Here is a 13,640-nt window from a genome sequence, read left to right as displayed (position 1 = left end):
TGTTTGATTGTTTTGCAAAAGAATCCCTACATCTGGTTCTGATTAGTCAGTAAACGAATCGGTCTATAATCCAAAATTCGAGTCCGTTTATATTCTAATTATCTATTTATATTTTGATTATTGAACTTGGACACTTGTAAGAAACAAAATTTTGAATATGTAATATGATAATACAAGCGGTTGATATTCTTTTTAAGTATGTAACCACTAGTATTATGACATTTCAAGTATCGGCCGTGTTTTTGTCACATCAAAAACAAACTTTGGTGGTGCTTTTTGATACCGTTTGGCATGTAGAACGGGACGGAACAAAGTGGATGAGGCGTTCCATCTTACGTTTGGTGCGCTTAAAACGGGTGGAACGCGTTGTTCCATAAGATGAATTTTGAGAGAATTTTTGTTTCGCCTCATCTCCTGGAACGATTCGTTCCACATCCGTAGAAAACAAAATTATAACCTCTCCGTCTCCTTCTTCTTCCTCCTTGTTTCCATCCGAGGGCATCTTTGCTTCCTCTCCATTCCGTTCCGTCCCATCCCATTCTGTTCCGTCTCGTCCCGTCTGCATATCAAACGATACCTAGTACACGCCTACTTCGTTTTAAACCTGGCGGGGACAATTCCTGTTACGATCCAAACTCCCCAACGGCAACTATATTTCTCGCTCACACTTTAATTTTAGGGTTAGGGTTAGGGTTTATCTGTCCCTCTCTCGGCCCCAAATATCCTCAGTCTCGTCCATTTCAATTTCTCCGTCTTCCAGCTATGGCGAACCGTACGGACCCGTCGGCGAAGAGCATAAGGGGGACGAACCCGCAGAACCTGGTGGAGAAGATCGTACGGACGAAGATATACCAGAACACGTACTGGAAGGAGCAGTGCTTCGGGTTGACGGCCGAAACACTAGTCGACAAAGCCATGGAGCTCGACCACATCGGCGGCACCTTCGGCGGCAACCGGAAGCCCACGCCTTTCATGTGCCTCGTCATGAAGATGCTTCAGATCCAGCCGGAGAAGGAGATCGTTATCGAGTTCATAAAAAATGACGATTACAAGTGCGTTTCACTGTCTCATTAATTAATTGCGTGTTATAAATTGTTTTATTTTGTTATGGATGGCTTATATGATTGGCAATGTGCATGTTCTGGTAGCTGGGAGAGTAATAGAGTTGAAGGGGGCTGAGAATTTGGGATTTGTGGTCTTTTTCTGAGAAACCCTAATCCTAAAATTGTGTTTTCAACATTGATTTCTTTTGGATGCGGATATCAACGGTTGATTTTTTTTTTCTTCTGGTTTTTGTATGATTAGTATAATATTAGAGAACATGAGTTGAAATCGGGTATTTGTGGTGGTTTGGGTACATTGGAGAATGAAATGAATAACCGTAGTTTCTTTATGTAAAAATGGAGGAGTGATTTAATATTCTCTGCTGTGTTAGGTGAAGGTCAAGGAAGAAGGCGGCAAGTAATCGGGTCTTGTTGTTAATATGGCATACAGTAGTACAGATTGGTGTTTTTTCTTTGTGAATTTTGGTTCAGGAAGGTTTGAACAGAAATGATTTAGATAGTAGTGCAAGTTTGTGTAGTATGGTGGAGATTGTTTTTGGTTTGAAGTAGCCTTTATGATTCTTAAGGCTGAATATATATTTATTTTCGATGTGGGTGTTTTTCGAGTTCTTCTTTCAATTGTGATTTAACGTTTTTTACTTGGGTTTCAGGTACGTTCGGATACTCGGTGCATTTTATTTGCGGCTTACGGGAACTGATACTGATGTCTACCAGTACCTAGAGCCTTTGTATAATGACTATCGGAAGTTGAGGAGGAAACTGCCTGATGGGAGTAAGATATATGATCCTTATCTGAAATTTTCCTTGATTACTTTTTATGACTAGTCTATGCTACCATACTTACTATTGAATATTTATGAGCATGCTAACACAAGTATTTCTAATCTCTTGCTCTAATTGTTCCAGATTTTACCTTGACGCATGTGGATGAGGTTATTGATGAACTTCTCACAAATGATTACTCATGTGACATTGCAATGCCACGAATTAAAAAAAGGTTTGTTTTTGGAAATTTTTTTTCCAAGTTGATTTTATCATAGCGGTCTGTTTTGGTTCCTTTATTTTGTTTTAGCTATAGACAGTTATATGCCCCGCCAATCTTTATTTTGAACTTTGGATTTGTATATGTGATTCCTTTCTATATACGTACAGATGGACTCTCGAAGCAACTGGTTCATTGGAACTCAGGAAAAGTGCTTTGGAGGAGGACTTTGAGGAGGAGGAAGAGAAAGAGGAGAATGATCAAGTTGATGGAATGGATGAAGATGTCCATGATAGGGATTATTATCATGACCGAAGCCCTGCCAGGGAAAGGGAAAGGGATAGAAGACGCGACAGTCACAGATACAGGTTTGTTTTCCTGTTTGTGGTTTATGTGGATGCTAGATTGGCTGACAGCTTTGAGCATATCATATTGGTTGGTAGCTTTGAGAATGTCAGATTGTTTAGCTTCTTATTCTTTGTGGTGAATGGAGATTATTTTAGGATTTTGGAATGAACTGAATTTATTTTTATTTTTAGGGTAAGTAAAGTTTTGTTGTAAACAGAGTGCAAAAAGTAACAGAATGACAGGCGTAAGAAAATTCTTAGAAAAGAAAATAAGCAAGTTAAAACTGATTTTATTTTTGTTTCGTAAATGAAAGTCTGGGTGAACTTCAACTGACTTGCTTTTCTGTGGTTTCGTCTCTCTTTGGGTGAATCATTCTTGTTCTTATTGTGAGAAATTCATAAGAGTTTGAAGTTTTACCTTGTGATTGTATTATTTTTGTAGTGGAAGCTGTTGCCTGTGTATACAAATTACAAATTCAGACTAGTACATTCATATGTCATTGAGGTTTCTACCATAGCATTTTAGGCCATAGGTGTTATATAATGGCTTCCTACAGTGTTATCCATGATCCTGCCAGGTTTCTCTGCACTGACAGTGTGCAGTGAGAAGTATGATGGATCGTACATTTGCTTGCTTTTCTTTTTTTATCTGGCATTAGAGTATAATTTACTATGTTATGGCTGTGATCGATCCCGATGAAAGAATCATAAGCTCTTTTGGATTTAATTCCACGACGTAGTTAATTGAAAGCCACAGTTGTGATTTGTGTCACCTGTGCTTTAGTGATGTCCTATCATTTGTAGATGTTGAATCCTGCTGCATACCCTTTCCCTTCTTAAAGGATTGGAACTGTCATTTTTAAGCTGACACTGTCATTTCTGTTTCTTTCCTTACCTTAAACAGGGACCGAGATTATGACAGAGACTATGATAGGGATAGAGACTATGACAGGGAACGTGGGCGTGGGCATGAAAGAGATAGGGACAGAGACAGGGATAGGGATCGGGACCATTATTGGCTAAGAGATGAAAAGGATTATGGTCGTGATAGGGATAGGGATCGGGAAAGGGATTGGGACAGGCGAGAAAGGGATCGTGGCAGGAGGAGGAGCCGTTCAAGAAGCAGAAGTCGTAGTAGAGATCGTGATGGTGGACATAGAGATCGCAAGAGACACGGCCGCAGCGTTAGTCCCAGAAGACCTGATCGTGAGGAGCCGAAGAAGAAGAAAGAAAAGAAGAAGGAGAAGAAGGATGATGGCACAGACCATCCGGATCCAGAGATTGCTGAAGCAAACAGACTCCGAGCATCTCTTGGGTTGAAACCCCTGAAGTAGCGATAATCCTGGTGACTAGTTCATGTTAATGTGTCTGAACTGTCGTATAATATTACATCTAGACATTCCACTGCCAATCCTTTCAGTATCTGCTGTACATCCATTAATTGGCACCCAAGTTCGTATAGAGAGATGATTTAACGATTATACGTACTTTGCTTGAGTGTCTTTTACGAGCCTTACTGTTTACAGTAGATATGCAACCGGACGTCAAGGTGGAATTCTGTCGCCTTGTCCCGGTTGCATGTATGTCTCTTGCCCGTCGAAAAATTCAAGAAAATAATGCTAAATTCTTCCATTCAACAGAAATACAAGGGATTTGAAATCAAAATATTCACGAACAGAAATCATGGGACGATCTCAGTTACCAAAATGCCATTTTCGTCGTACCGAAGAGTCCCAGATAAACTCAGTGGCTTGCACTTGCCTCCCATGAGAATCCTCTTCTTGCACAACTCCTCCTCTTCTCTTCCTTCTTGCGTTGAATCATCTCCCTCATCAAACTCCCTGCTTAACATCCTCCCTAGGGACCTTCCCGTACTCGACTTCCGGCCATCAGTTACCATTAGTTTCGATGGAGCCCGATTCAAGTTGCCAGAACTTCCATGTCCCCCAACCGCTCTGTTTCTCTTGGTTTTGCTTTTCGTTAAGTTTCCGCCATCTAGTGACTTGATCCTCATGCCGCCGAGCGCATTGACAAACACCGAACGGATCTTCGTTGTCAGAACCTTTCCGGGCTTCTTCCTCACTTCCTTCGTCTTCGTTTTCGCGCAATGCTGCTTCTGCTCATTGCCTCCGCCGGCGTTGTCAACGTTGCATCCATAGCGAAAGCGTTTCTGCATGGTTTTGAGTAGCAACTTGGGGACCTTGATCCTTATTTTCGGCTGGGGAATGGAGATGGTAACAAAGTATGACATCGGGGGGTTTTGTGGAATTTTATTCCGGTCCATAGAAAAATCAAGACCTCTGAAACTACTGTTTGTTGTGATTTCGTTCATGTTTTTCTCCATCTGCAAATCGAAATGGCGAATGAATGCCTTGTCTATTGCTAATTGCCACCAAAATATCCATTTTTATGCAGCATTTTTCGTGGCATCCGAGAAAATAGGTTGGGTTGAATCGAAAGAAAGTGGATTTGAAAAGTGGAGAGCAGTTGGGAGACGTGGGCGGAGACGTCTGTGATTTTCTTTTTTCCTTTTTTTTTTATTTCTTTCATACCCATGTCAGCGGGCGAGGTTTAGCCATTTGGAACTCGATTTTGATCTCATTTTATTTTTTGAGATTCAAAAATCGTCATTTTATTTATTGAAACTCAAAATTCGCCTTGTATTGCAGCGTTTTATGTTATTTTCGTCAAAAAATCGTCAATACGTTGATGTGGATTAAAAATATACAGCTTTAGAATAAGTTTTTTAGCTACGTTACCTGGAACTCGATTTTGATTCCACTTTGCCTTTTAAAACTTAAAAATCACCACTTTACTCTTTCAAACTCAATACTCATTTCCACTTTGACTTGTTTCTATTATTCCGTTAAATAACTTGCCGACTCCTCTCTCTAGCTGTTGTGCATGCTTTCTTCAGATACCTTATCATTAGTTCCATTAATTTCGTTATTTTTTATATTTTTAATTGAAAAAATAACATAAACAATCCCTGAGTTTTTAAAAAAAAAATTATTTTACAACAATTCGTGGACATAGTAGAGGTGTCAAACGGGCCATGGTAGATGAGGGATTTGAATTTCGTTTATGGGAAGAGGGAGATGATGAGAGATGGAGGATCAGAAAGAGATAGAAGCGTGACATATTTAGAGTTGGAAATAACATAAACAATGTAATGTGGAGTGAAATTTTGAGTTTCAAAAAATACAGTGACTACTTTTGAGTTTCAAATAACAAAATGAACTGGCAATCAAATTTCAGAGAACGTAATTAAAAATAAGGGAGCTTTAATGAAAAGCGCTTGAGTTAAGTTTAATTTAACCAAAAACCACCCTATACTATTATTTAACCAAAAGGGCTTCATATTTAATCATAAGGACAAAAACAATTTATATCAAGTCCCACAAACATTGAATACACATGGGCGGAAATAAAAGCCCAAAACGAAATATTATTTTTTCCAGCACTACCCCTAACGGAAACCTCATGTTGTCTGCTAATTCGGTTAAAAATAAACTTTCCTTTATTTACAAACATGCCATTCTGTCAGCCAAATACTTCTGTATTCCTGTTATGATTTTTTTGCTGTTGGTTTTTTCTTTTTCTTTTTTTTCTTCTCGTCGTCCCCTATTCCTCCTGAAAGGATGTCTATTGTATAGGCTTGAGAAACCCAATCAATTCCAACTTTCTTTTATTATTTACATATGTTATATATATATATATAGGGGTGTGCTATCCACACACCCCATTTTACTTCTCACACACTCCTTGATAATTTCTGTCCGTTGATATTCTTCAATTCATCCGATCAGATGACCGAAAATTAAAAGAGAGCTTTAATGAAAAAGGCTTTTTCAAACTTTTTATTAACAAAAAACCATTTACTAACTTTATTTAATAAAAATGACTTAAACTTTAATGAAAAATGACAAAAACTAGAAAGAACAACCAAAATAAGGAAGCTTCACGTGCAAAATAAGAAATTCATTTTCCATCCATGCCCCTGCCTTTCGTCAGCACACTTTTGTTAGAATTAAACTTTCATTTAGTTACAAATATGCCATTACCTCATTTATTTACAAATATGCCATTTTCTAGAGGATTCGTCCAAAAAAAAAAAACTTTTGCCAGTCGATACCAATTAAACCCCAACATAATTAATTATCTCCGATTCCTCGCCTCGCCTCCCATCAAATAAATTAAAAAAAATATTAAATTACACAAATCACTACAAAATAATGAACTTTGGATTCGAAAATGACATAATTTCACCGAGTGTATCACCAAACTTTTACACAAATAACTACAAAATAATGAAGGTTAAGGGAAGATTTCTTGGATCAGTGAAACTTAAAGTGCAAGACTCACATCAACGTTTATGATTATGTTTTTTTTTTTTTTTGGAAACTAGTTTATGATTATGTTTGGTATGAATTATGTTTGGAAGTCTCATGCAATTGCTTTGGATCTATCTCATTATAAAAATGAACTCATGTGTGTGTGTGTGTGTGTGTGTGTGTGTGTGTAATGTTCCGTTTGAGAAATAATCAGTGTTTAGTTTACGAAACAGTGATAGTACTAGTGTTCCATTTAATAAATAGTCAGTGTTTAGTTTACGAAAGATAGTACTAGTGTTCGTTTAATAAATAGTCAATATTTAGTTTACGAAACAGTGATAGTACTAGTGTTAGTGTTCCGTTTAAGAAATAGTCAGTGTTTAGTTTATGAAACAGTGATAGTGTTCCGTTTGAGAAATAATCAGTGTTTAGTTTACGAAACAGTGATAGTACTAGTGTTCCGTTTAATAAATAGTTAGTGTTTAGTTTACGAAACAGTGATAATACTACTGTTCGTTTGATAAATAGTCAATATTTAGTTTACGAAACAGTGATAGTACTAGTGTTCCGTTTAAGAAATAGTCAGTGTTTGGTTTACGAAACAGTTATAGTACTAGTGTTCCGTTTAAGAAATAGTTAGTGTTTAGTTTACGAAACAGTGATAGTGTTCCGTTTGAGAAATAATCAGTGTTTAGTTTATGAAACAGTGATAGTACTAGTGTTCCGTTTAATAAATAGTCAGTGTTTAGTTACGAAACATTGATAGTACTGGTGTTCCGTTTAAGAAATAGTCAGTGTTCACTGTTTAGTTTACGAAACAATGATAGTACTGGTGTTCGTTTGATAAATAGTCAATATTTAGTTTACGAAACAGTGATAGTACTAGTAAACTTAACAGTGATAATACTAGTGTTCCATTTAAGAAATAGTCAGTGTTTAGTTTACGAAACAGTGATAGTACTAGTGTTCCGTTTAAGAAATAGTCAATGTTTAGTTTACGAAACAGTGATAGTATTAGTGTTCCGTTTGAGAAATAATCAGTGTTTAGTTTAAGAAACAGTGATAGTACTAGTGTTCCGTTTAATAAATAGTTAGTGTTTAGTTTACGAAACAGTGATAATACTAGTGTTCGTTTGATAAATAGTCAATATTTAGTTTATGAAACAATGATAATACTAGTGTTCCGTTTAAGAAATAGTCAATGTTTGGTTTACGAAACAGTTATAGTACTAGTGTTCTGTTTAAGAAATAGTTAGTATTTAGTTTACGAAACAGTGATAGTGTTCCGTTTGAGAAATAATCAGTGTTTAGTTTACGAAACAGTGATAGTACTAGTGTTCCGTTTAATAAATAGTCAGTGTTTAGTTACGAAACATTAATAGTACTAGTGTTCCGTTTAAGAAATAGTCAGTGTTTAGTTTACGAAACAATGATAGTACTAGTGTTCGTTTGATAAATAGTCAATATTTAGTTTACAAAACAGTGATAGTACTAGTAAACTTAACAGTGATAGTACTAGTGTTCGTTTGATAAATAGTCAATACTTAGTTTACGAAACAGTGATAGTACTAGTGTTCCGTTTACGAAACAGTGATAGTACTAGTGTTCCGTTTAAGAAATAATCAGAGTTTAGTTTACGAAATAGTGATAGTACTAGTATTCCGTTTAATAAAATAAAAATTAATAAACATTGATAAAATGAAATAAAATAATTACAAAGTACACATGATTTACAGATTCTTAGAAATTTATTTTACAGTGAATTTACAGGTAAAGTTAAGAATATGCATAAATGTATACCTTACACCAAAATAGAGTATTTTGATACTTTGATTCTTGAAAGTGTCAAATGACAAATAGCAAGTAGGTTGTGTTAGTTAAATTAAGTAACTGTTTTCTGATGTGATAAAAAACAAGAGGAAAGCATTATGGCAAAAGCATGTTTTCTGATGGGCTTCATGATGCTTAGAAATTTCAGTTCCTTGTGAGAAAACTTTCCAAAGTTAATAATCAATTGATGAACTTGCTGCTCCTTAGCTTTGACTTGAGCCTCATAAATCAAATTTTGTGTTTTACATCCTCCACAGTAAGAAGTATAATCACAAGGAGTGTCCACAAAGTCCCAAGGAGGAGAAATTGTCTCCACGTTTGTCACTTGCACTTATTACCCAAGAAAAAGATATTGTTATTGTCTTGAAAAGTTCTTGAAATGAACATGAGATACTTCCATCACATGCACTAGACTATGAATTGTGTAAGGGCAATCACATAAAATTGAAAACCAATACAGGTAGCATGTAGTTTCTCAAGTTGTATACAACAAAACCAGTATTCTCTCGTACCACGCAGGTTTTACAACCACCGCTCTGCTAAAACTTGAGCAGAAACCTTAAGTTAGTAGTATTCCTCCTAGCATGCTAGGGACAGCTGCCATAGTCTCCAGCATCATTGCACGGCACCCGTACCGTCTCTGAAACATATATTCCACTGAACAAGAACTGAGATCATATTGGAATGAAATGAATAAACCTCAACCAAATTTTATGATCGATAAAGATGCTGCGATCACAAAACACTAACTTAGGAAACTTCTACACAGATTACAGTTCTTCAGAATGAAGAGACATGTAAATACAATTGCAATTCGTTAGAAAATGCACAGCCGTAACAAAACATAATTTGACATGCATGGATCAATAAAAAGGCTTAATCATTTGTCTTGAAAGGTTTTGGGGTACTGCTGAAATGCAAATTCCTAGGACTATATTTGTTTGTACCATACTTGACCAATCCCGAAACTACCGAGCACCGGCCAACGCTATACTGTCAAGGACCCAGAAGAGTTCCCCTCCGACCAGGAGGCCAATCACTACTCGACACGTGTCAAGATTAGAAGCCAATCAGAGCGCAGCACGTGTCAACATCAAGAACCAATCACAACATGACACATGTCAATGTGACAAAGCTACAAGTTTTTCTATAAATAGGGGTCATTCCCCCACAATATTGCCTAATGCCATTTGTGTTAAATCATTCACAAGAACTCACTAAATTGAGAGCTTGATCCTTTGTACTTGTGTAAGCCCTTCACTACTAATAAGAACTCCTCTACTCCGTGGACGTAGCCAATCTGGGTGAACCACGTACATCCTGTGTTTGCTTCTCTGTCTCTATTCATTTACGTACTTATCCTCACTAGTGACCGAAGCAACCAAGCGAAGGTCATAAAACCTGACACTTTCTGTTGTACCAAAGTCTTCGCTGATTTTGTGCATCAACATTTGGCGCCGTCTGTGGGAAACGACACTTATTCCTACTCTCTTCAGCTGTGTCAAGCTGGTTTCTATCATTCGTACACTTTCTTTTGACCAGGCATCCCTCTCCAACATGGGAAGCGAAGGAAGCCACAGCACACAGAATGACACCCCCCTTGTACATAGTGCGAAACAACGAAAGAAGGAAGGAAAACGAGTTCTTCTTCAAGCTAAAGTCGATGAGTTGGAAGCGCAGAACAACAAGATAGCAATGAGGAATGAGGTCCTCCAGGAGCAATATGAGAAGCTCTTCGAGACACTCCACGAAGCTAGGCAAGCTCAGACACGCGAGCTTGTTGCCCCCGTGGAAGTCAACCATCAACTGGGTGCCCTCCAACATGGAGGGTCACATGCATTCGACATAGATATCCCTGATAGGGAACAGATTACCCCTCGATTTGATAATCAACATGAGGCTTCTCTTAACCCAGTTGCTTCGACCCGAACCATGAGAAGTGGAGGGAGACACCTCTTTGCTGAAGGGGCAGAAGGATCGAAAGCCATCTTTCGCGATTGTCGGGATTTCCTGAAGCAACGTCGAGAGAATTCCATCCATATAAGCTCAAAGATTAATGACCCAAGGATTTCTGAGAGACTCGGTCCCCTGCCACGGCCCAAGCCGGCCACCAATTTGGGGAATGGGCAACAAGTCCTAGAGAGACATGAGGGTACAGGGGACTCAGAGGTGTTCCGACAGACATACCCTGGAAGCCAGTACAGCGAGTCCAGGGAAAAATCACATGCCCTTGATCAAACCTTCCTAATTCCAAGAGGAGATGGAGATTTACGAAAGAAAGCTCCAGTGACACATAACTCCACTCAGGACCCCCTTGTCCTACAACTTCTTGAGGAAGTAAACAAGTTGAAGGCTGAACGTCAGGCTGAAATACCTGACTGGAACCAACCCAGGCCTGGCCCTCTTACAAGGAGGATCCTCAACACCCCCCTTCAAGCAAAGACAAAGCAAAAGCTTGGCTTGCAACTTTATACTGGAAAAGAGGACCCGATTGAGCACCTTAACCTCTTTGAGTCCACCATGGCATACCGGATGCACACCGACGAAGAGCGATGTCTTCTCTTCCCCTCCACCCTCTCTAGTGGAGCTCTAAATTGGTATTGTCGTCTTACACCTGAGACGGTAGACTCATTTGAGGAATTGAGGAAACTATTTGTTTCCCAACACATTTTCCAAACCGATCGCTTGCACTCTGCAGATGACTTGTACACTATCCGCCAGAAGCCAGACGAGTCATTACGTATGTATGCTGGCCGCTTCAGCCATGAATACTCCCGGTGTGCCGAGGCAGACGACAAGACTGCCCTCAAAGCCTTCACGGCAGGCCTACGTGATTGTTTCTTTAAATACATGATCAATGCCAATACTTGGAAGACTTACTCTGAGGTGATGGCGCAGGCTTATAACCATGCCTCCGCCGAGGCAAAGACATATCAGGAGAAACCCCCTACAACCATCATTTATCAACAAGTGGGAGGTGGAAGCCAGACTCACCTAAATGAGAAGACCTCGACTTTCCAAACGGCAGTGGCACCTCCCCATGCCTTGCATAATGCTTCACCGAATCAACAGACATATCAATTTCAAGGCAAGAGGAAGGATTTCCATCCTCACCACTCTCCTTTCAGTAAAAAGAGTAAGGGACACTATCCCGATAACCAAGGGTATCGCCACAATAACGCTCGCCCCCAGGCAGTCAATGCAGTGGGTCAAACCCGCGTCAAGATACCCCCTACCCCAAGGTATGAGACATACACGCCCTTGAATGCCACATGCGTGGCCATTTACCCCAGCATAGCTCACCTGATACCAAAGCCAAAGCCGAGGCACCCAGATTACACGCCCCCGAATAACGCGGGCATGTTTTGTTGCTACCATGAGCATAACGGCCATGATAGCGAGAAATGTATCATCCTCCGTGATCGTATTGAAGCTTTGGCACGAGAAGGAAAAATTGATCAATTCCTTCTTCACCCTCAAAGGGATAACCGTAACCAACGCCAGGTGAATGTCATATATTCCATAAGCGGCGGCACACCCATATCTGAATCTTCCAATAGGGCCATGAAAAACAGTGAACGAAGTCTGAGACCTGGCCATCAAGTGTTTCACGTGGAAGACATCAGAGGAGGCAAGTATCAAAAGCCTAACTGGGATCCAATATGTTTCTACCCTGAGGAAGAAAGAGGTATAATCTACCCTCACAATGACCCGCTGATCGTGGAAGCTCACATAGCAAATTTTGATGTGAAACGAATCCTGATAGACACAGGTGCTTCAGTCAATATCATGTTTGCTGAAGCTTTCAAGGCACTTAATGTAGCTGAACACTTGCTAGATCGCTCGATTTCTCCTCTGATAAGCTTCTCTGGCGATATCGTGCAACCTTTAGGGAGTATACACTTACCCTTCACCATTGGTACAGGCCCCTACACAGCTACTATTACCACTAACTTCTTAGTGGTCAATTGCCCGACGGCATACAATGTCATCTTTGGGCGCACAGGCATCAATGATCTCAAGGCTATGGTATCCACGCATATGCTGTTGATGAAATTTCCAACCCCCCATGGCAACGGCTACATCAGAGGAGATCAGCTTAGTGCACGATCATGTTACAACACTTCAGTCAAACAACAACACCTGTCTGTCCCCAAGGAGACTCTCTCTATACATAACCAAGTCGTAAAGACCAGCCTAGATGAAGCGAACTTGGATCTTCCTGATAGCAACAGTCAACCCGACGACCCTCGAGATGACTCCTTCACCCAGCAAGCACAACCCGCTGAAGAGTTAGAGAATGTCTCTATCTCCAAAGACCATCCAGACCGCATGGTGAAGATTGGCACTACTTTGTCACCACCCCTTCGGTTGTCGCTGATCTCCTTTTTGCAAGAGAACGCCGAGGTCTTCGCTTGGTCATATAAAGATATGCCGGGCATCTCTCCCGATATCATCTGTCACCACTTGAGTATTGATCCCAAGACCAAACCAGTAAAACAGAGGCGAAGATCTTATGATGTTGAGCGATACGAGGCGATGAAAGCAGAAGTTGAAAAACTCAAGGACATAGGCTTCGTCCGTGAAGTCAATTACCCAACATGGGTAGCAAATGTTGTCCTTGTTAAGAAAAATCCGACCAAGGAAAGTCTCCTGCTTCAAAAGGTCTTGTGGAGAATGTGTGTCGACTACACCGACCTAAACAAAGGATGCCCGAAGGATAGTTTCCCTCTTCCTCTCATTGATAGACTTATAGACTCTACGGCAGGGTGTGAGCTCTTGAGCTTTATGGACGCTTATTCAGGATACAACCAAATCCTCATGAACCCCTCAGACCAAGAACATACGGCCTTCACTACTGACAGGGGACTATATTGCTATAAAGTCATGCCTTTCGGCCTAAAGAATGCAGGAGCAACTTATCAGAGACTGGTCAATTCAATGTTCGCCGAACAAATTGGGAGGAACATGGAAGTTTACGTTGATGATATGCTAGTCAAAAGCAAACATGCTGACCAACACATCACCGACCTATCTGAAACTTTCACCATTCTAAAGAGGTATCGAATGAGGTTGAACCCCA

The 13,640-nt window shown here is 39.8% G+C and overlaps 1 protein-coding gene across 2 annotated transcripts; it reads left to right on the top strand.

Annotated features, from left to right (window-relative positions):
- Positions 1-560: 560 nt before the first annotated feature.
- LOC126618956 (pre-mRNA-splicing factor 38-like) lies at positions 561-3,874 on the top strand. Of its 2 annotated transcripts, none has more exons than XM_050287191.1 (5): positions 561-1,052; positions 1,715-1,836; positions 1,971-2,061; positions 2,217-2,414; positions 3,316-3,874. In XM_050287191.1, exons 1-5 carry the CDS (start codon positions 763-765, stop codon positions 3,725-3,727), a joined length of 1,113 nt encoding a protein of 370 aa, XP_050143148.1. In that variant the 5' UTR covers positions 561-762; the 3' UTR covers positions 3,728-3,874. The 2 variants fall into 2 exon arrangements, with proteins under 2 accessions (XP_050143148.1, XP_050143146.1); XM_050287189.1 differs by having other exon boundaries at positions 565-1,052; positions 3,298-3,874.
- Positions 3,875-13,640: the final 9,766 nt, after the last annotated feature.

The sequence above is a fragment of the Malus sylvestris genome, chromosome 4, assembly GCF_916048215.2.
Source record: "Malus sylvestris chromosome 4, drMalSylv7.2, whole genome shotgun sequence".
NCBI classification, from domain to species: domain Eukaryota; kingdom Viridiplantae; phylum Streptophyta; class Magnoliopsida; order Rosales; family Rosaceae; genus Malus; species Malus sylvestris.
This window is presented reverse-complemented; position numbering and strand designations above follow the sequence as displayed.

What these genes read in the sequence shown, in the direction of transcription:
- LOC126618956 (XM_050287189.1), top strand. Translation starts at nt 763, where the DNA reads ATGGCGAACCGTACGGACCCGTCGGCGAAGAGCATAAGGGGGACGAAC. An exon ending in ATAAAAAATGACGATTACAA is followed by an intron (nt 1,053 to 1,714) that starts GTGCGTTTCACT and finishes CTTGGGTTTCAG; the next exon opens with GTACGTTCGGATACTCGGTG. An exon ending in GAGGAAACTGCCTGATGGGA is followed by an intron (nt 1,837 to 1,970) that starts GTAAGATATATG and finishes TAATTGTTCCAG; the next exon opens with ATTTTACCTTGACGCATGTG.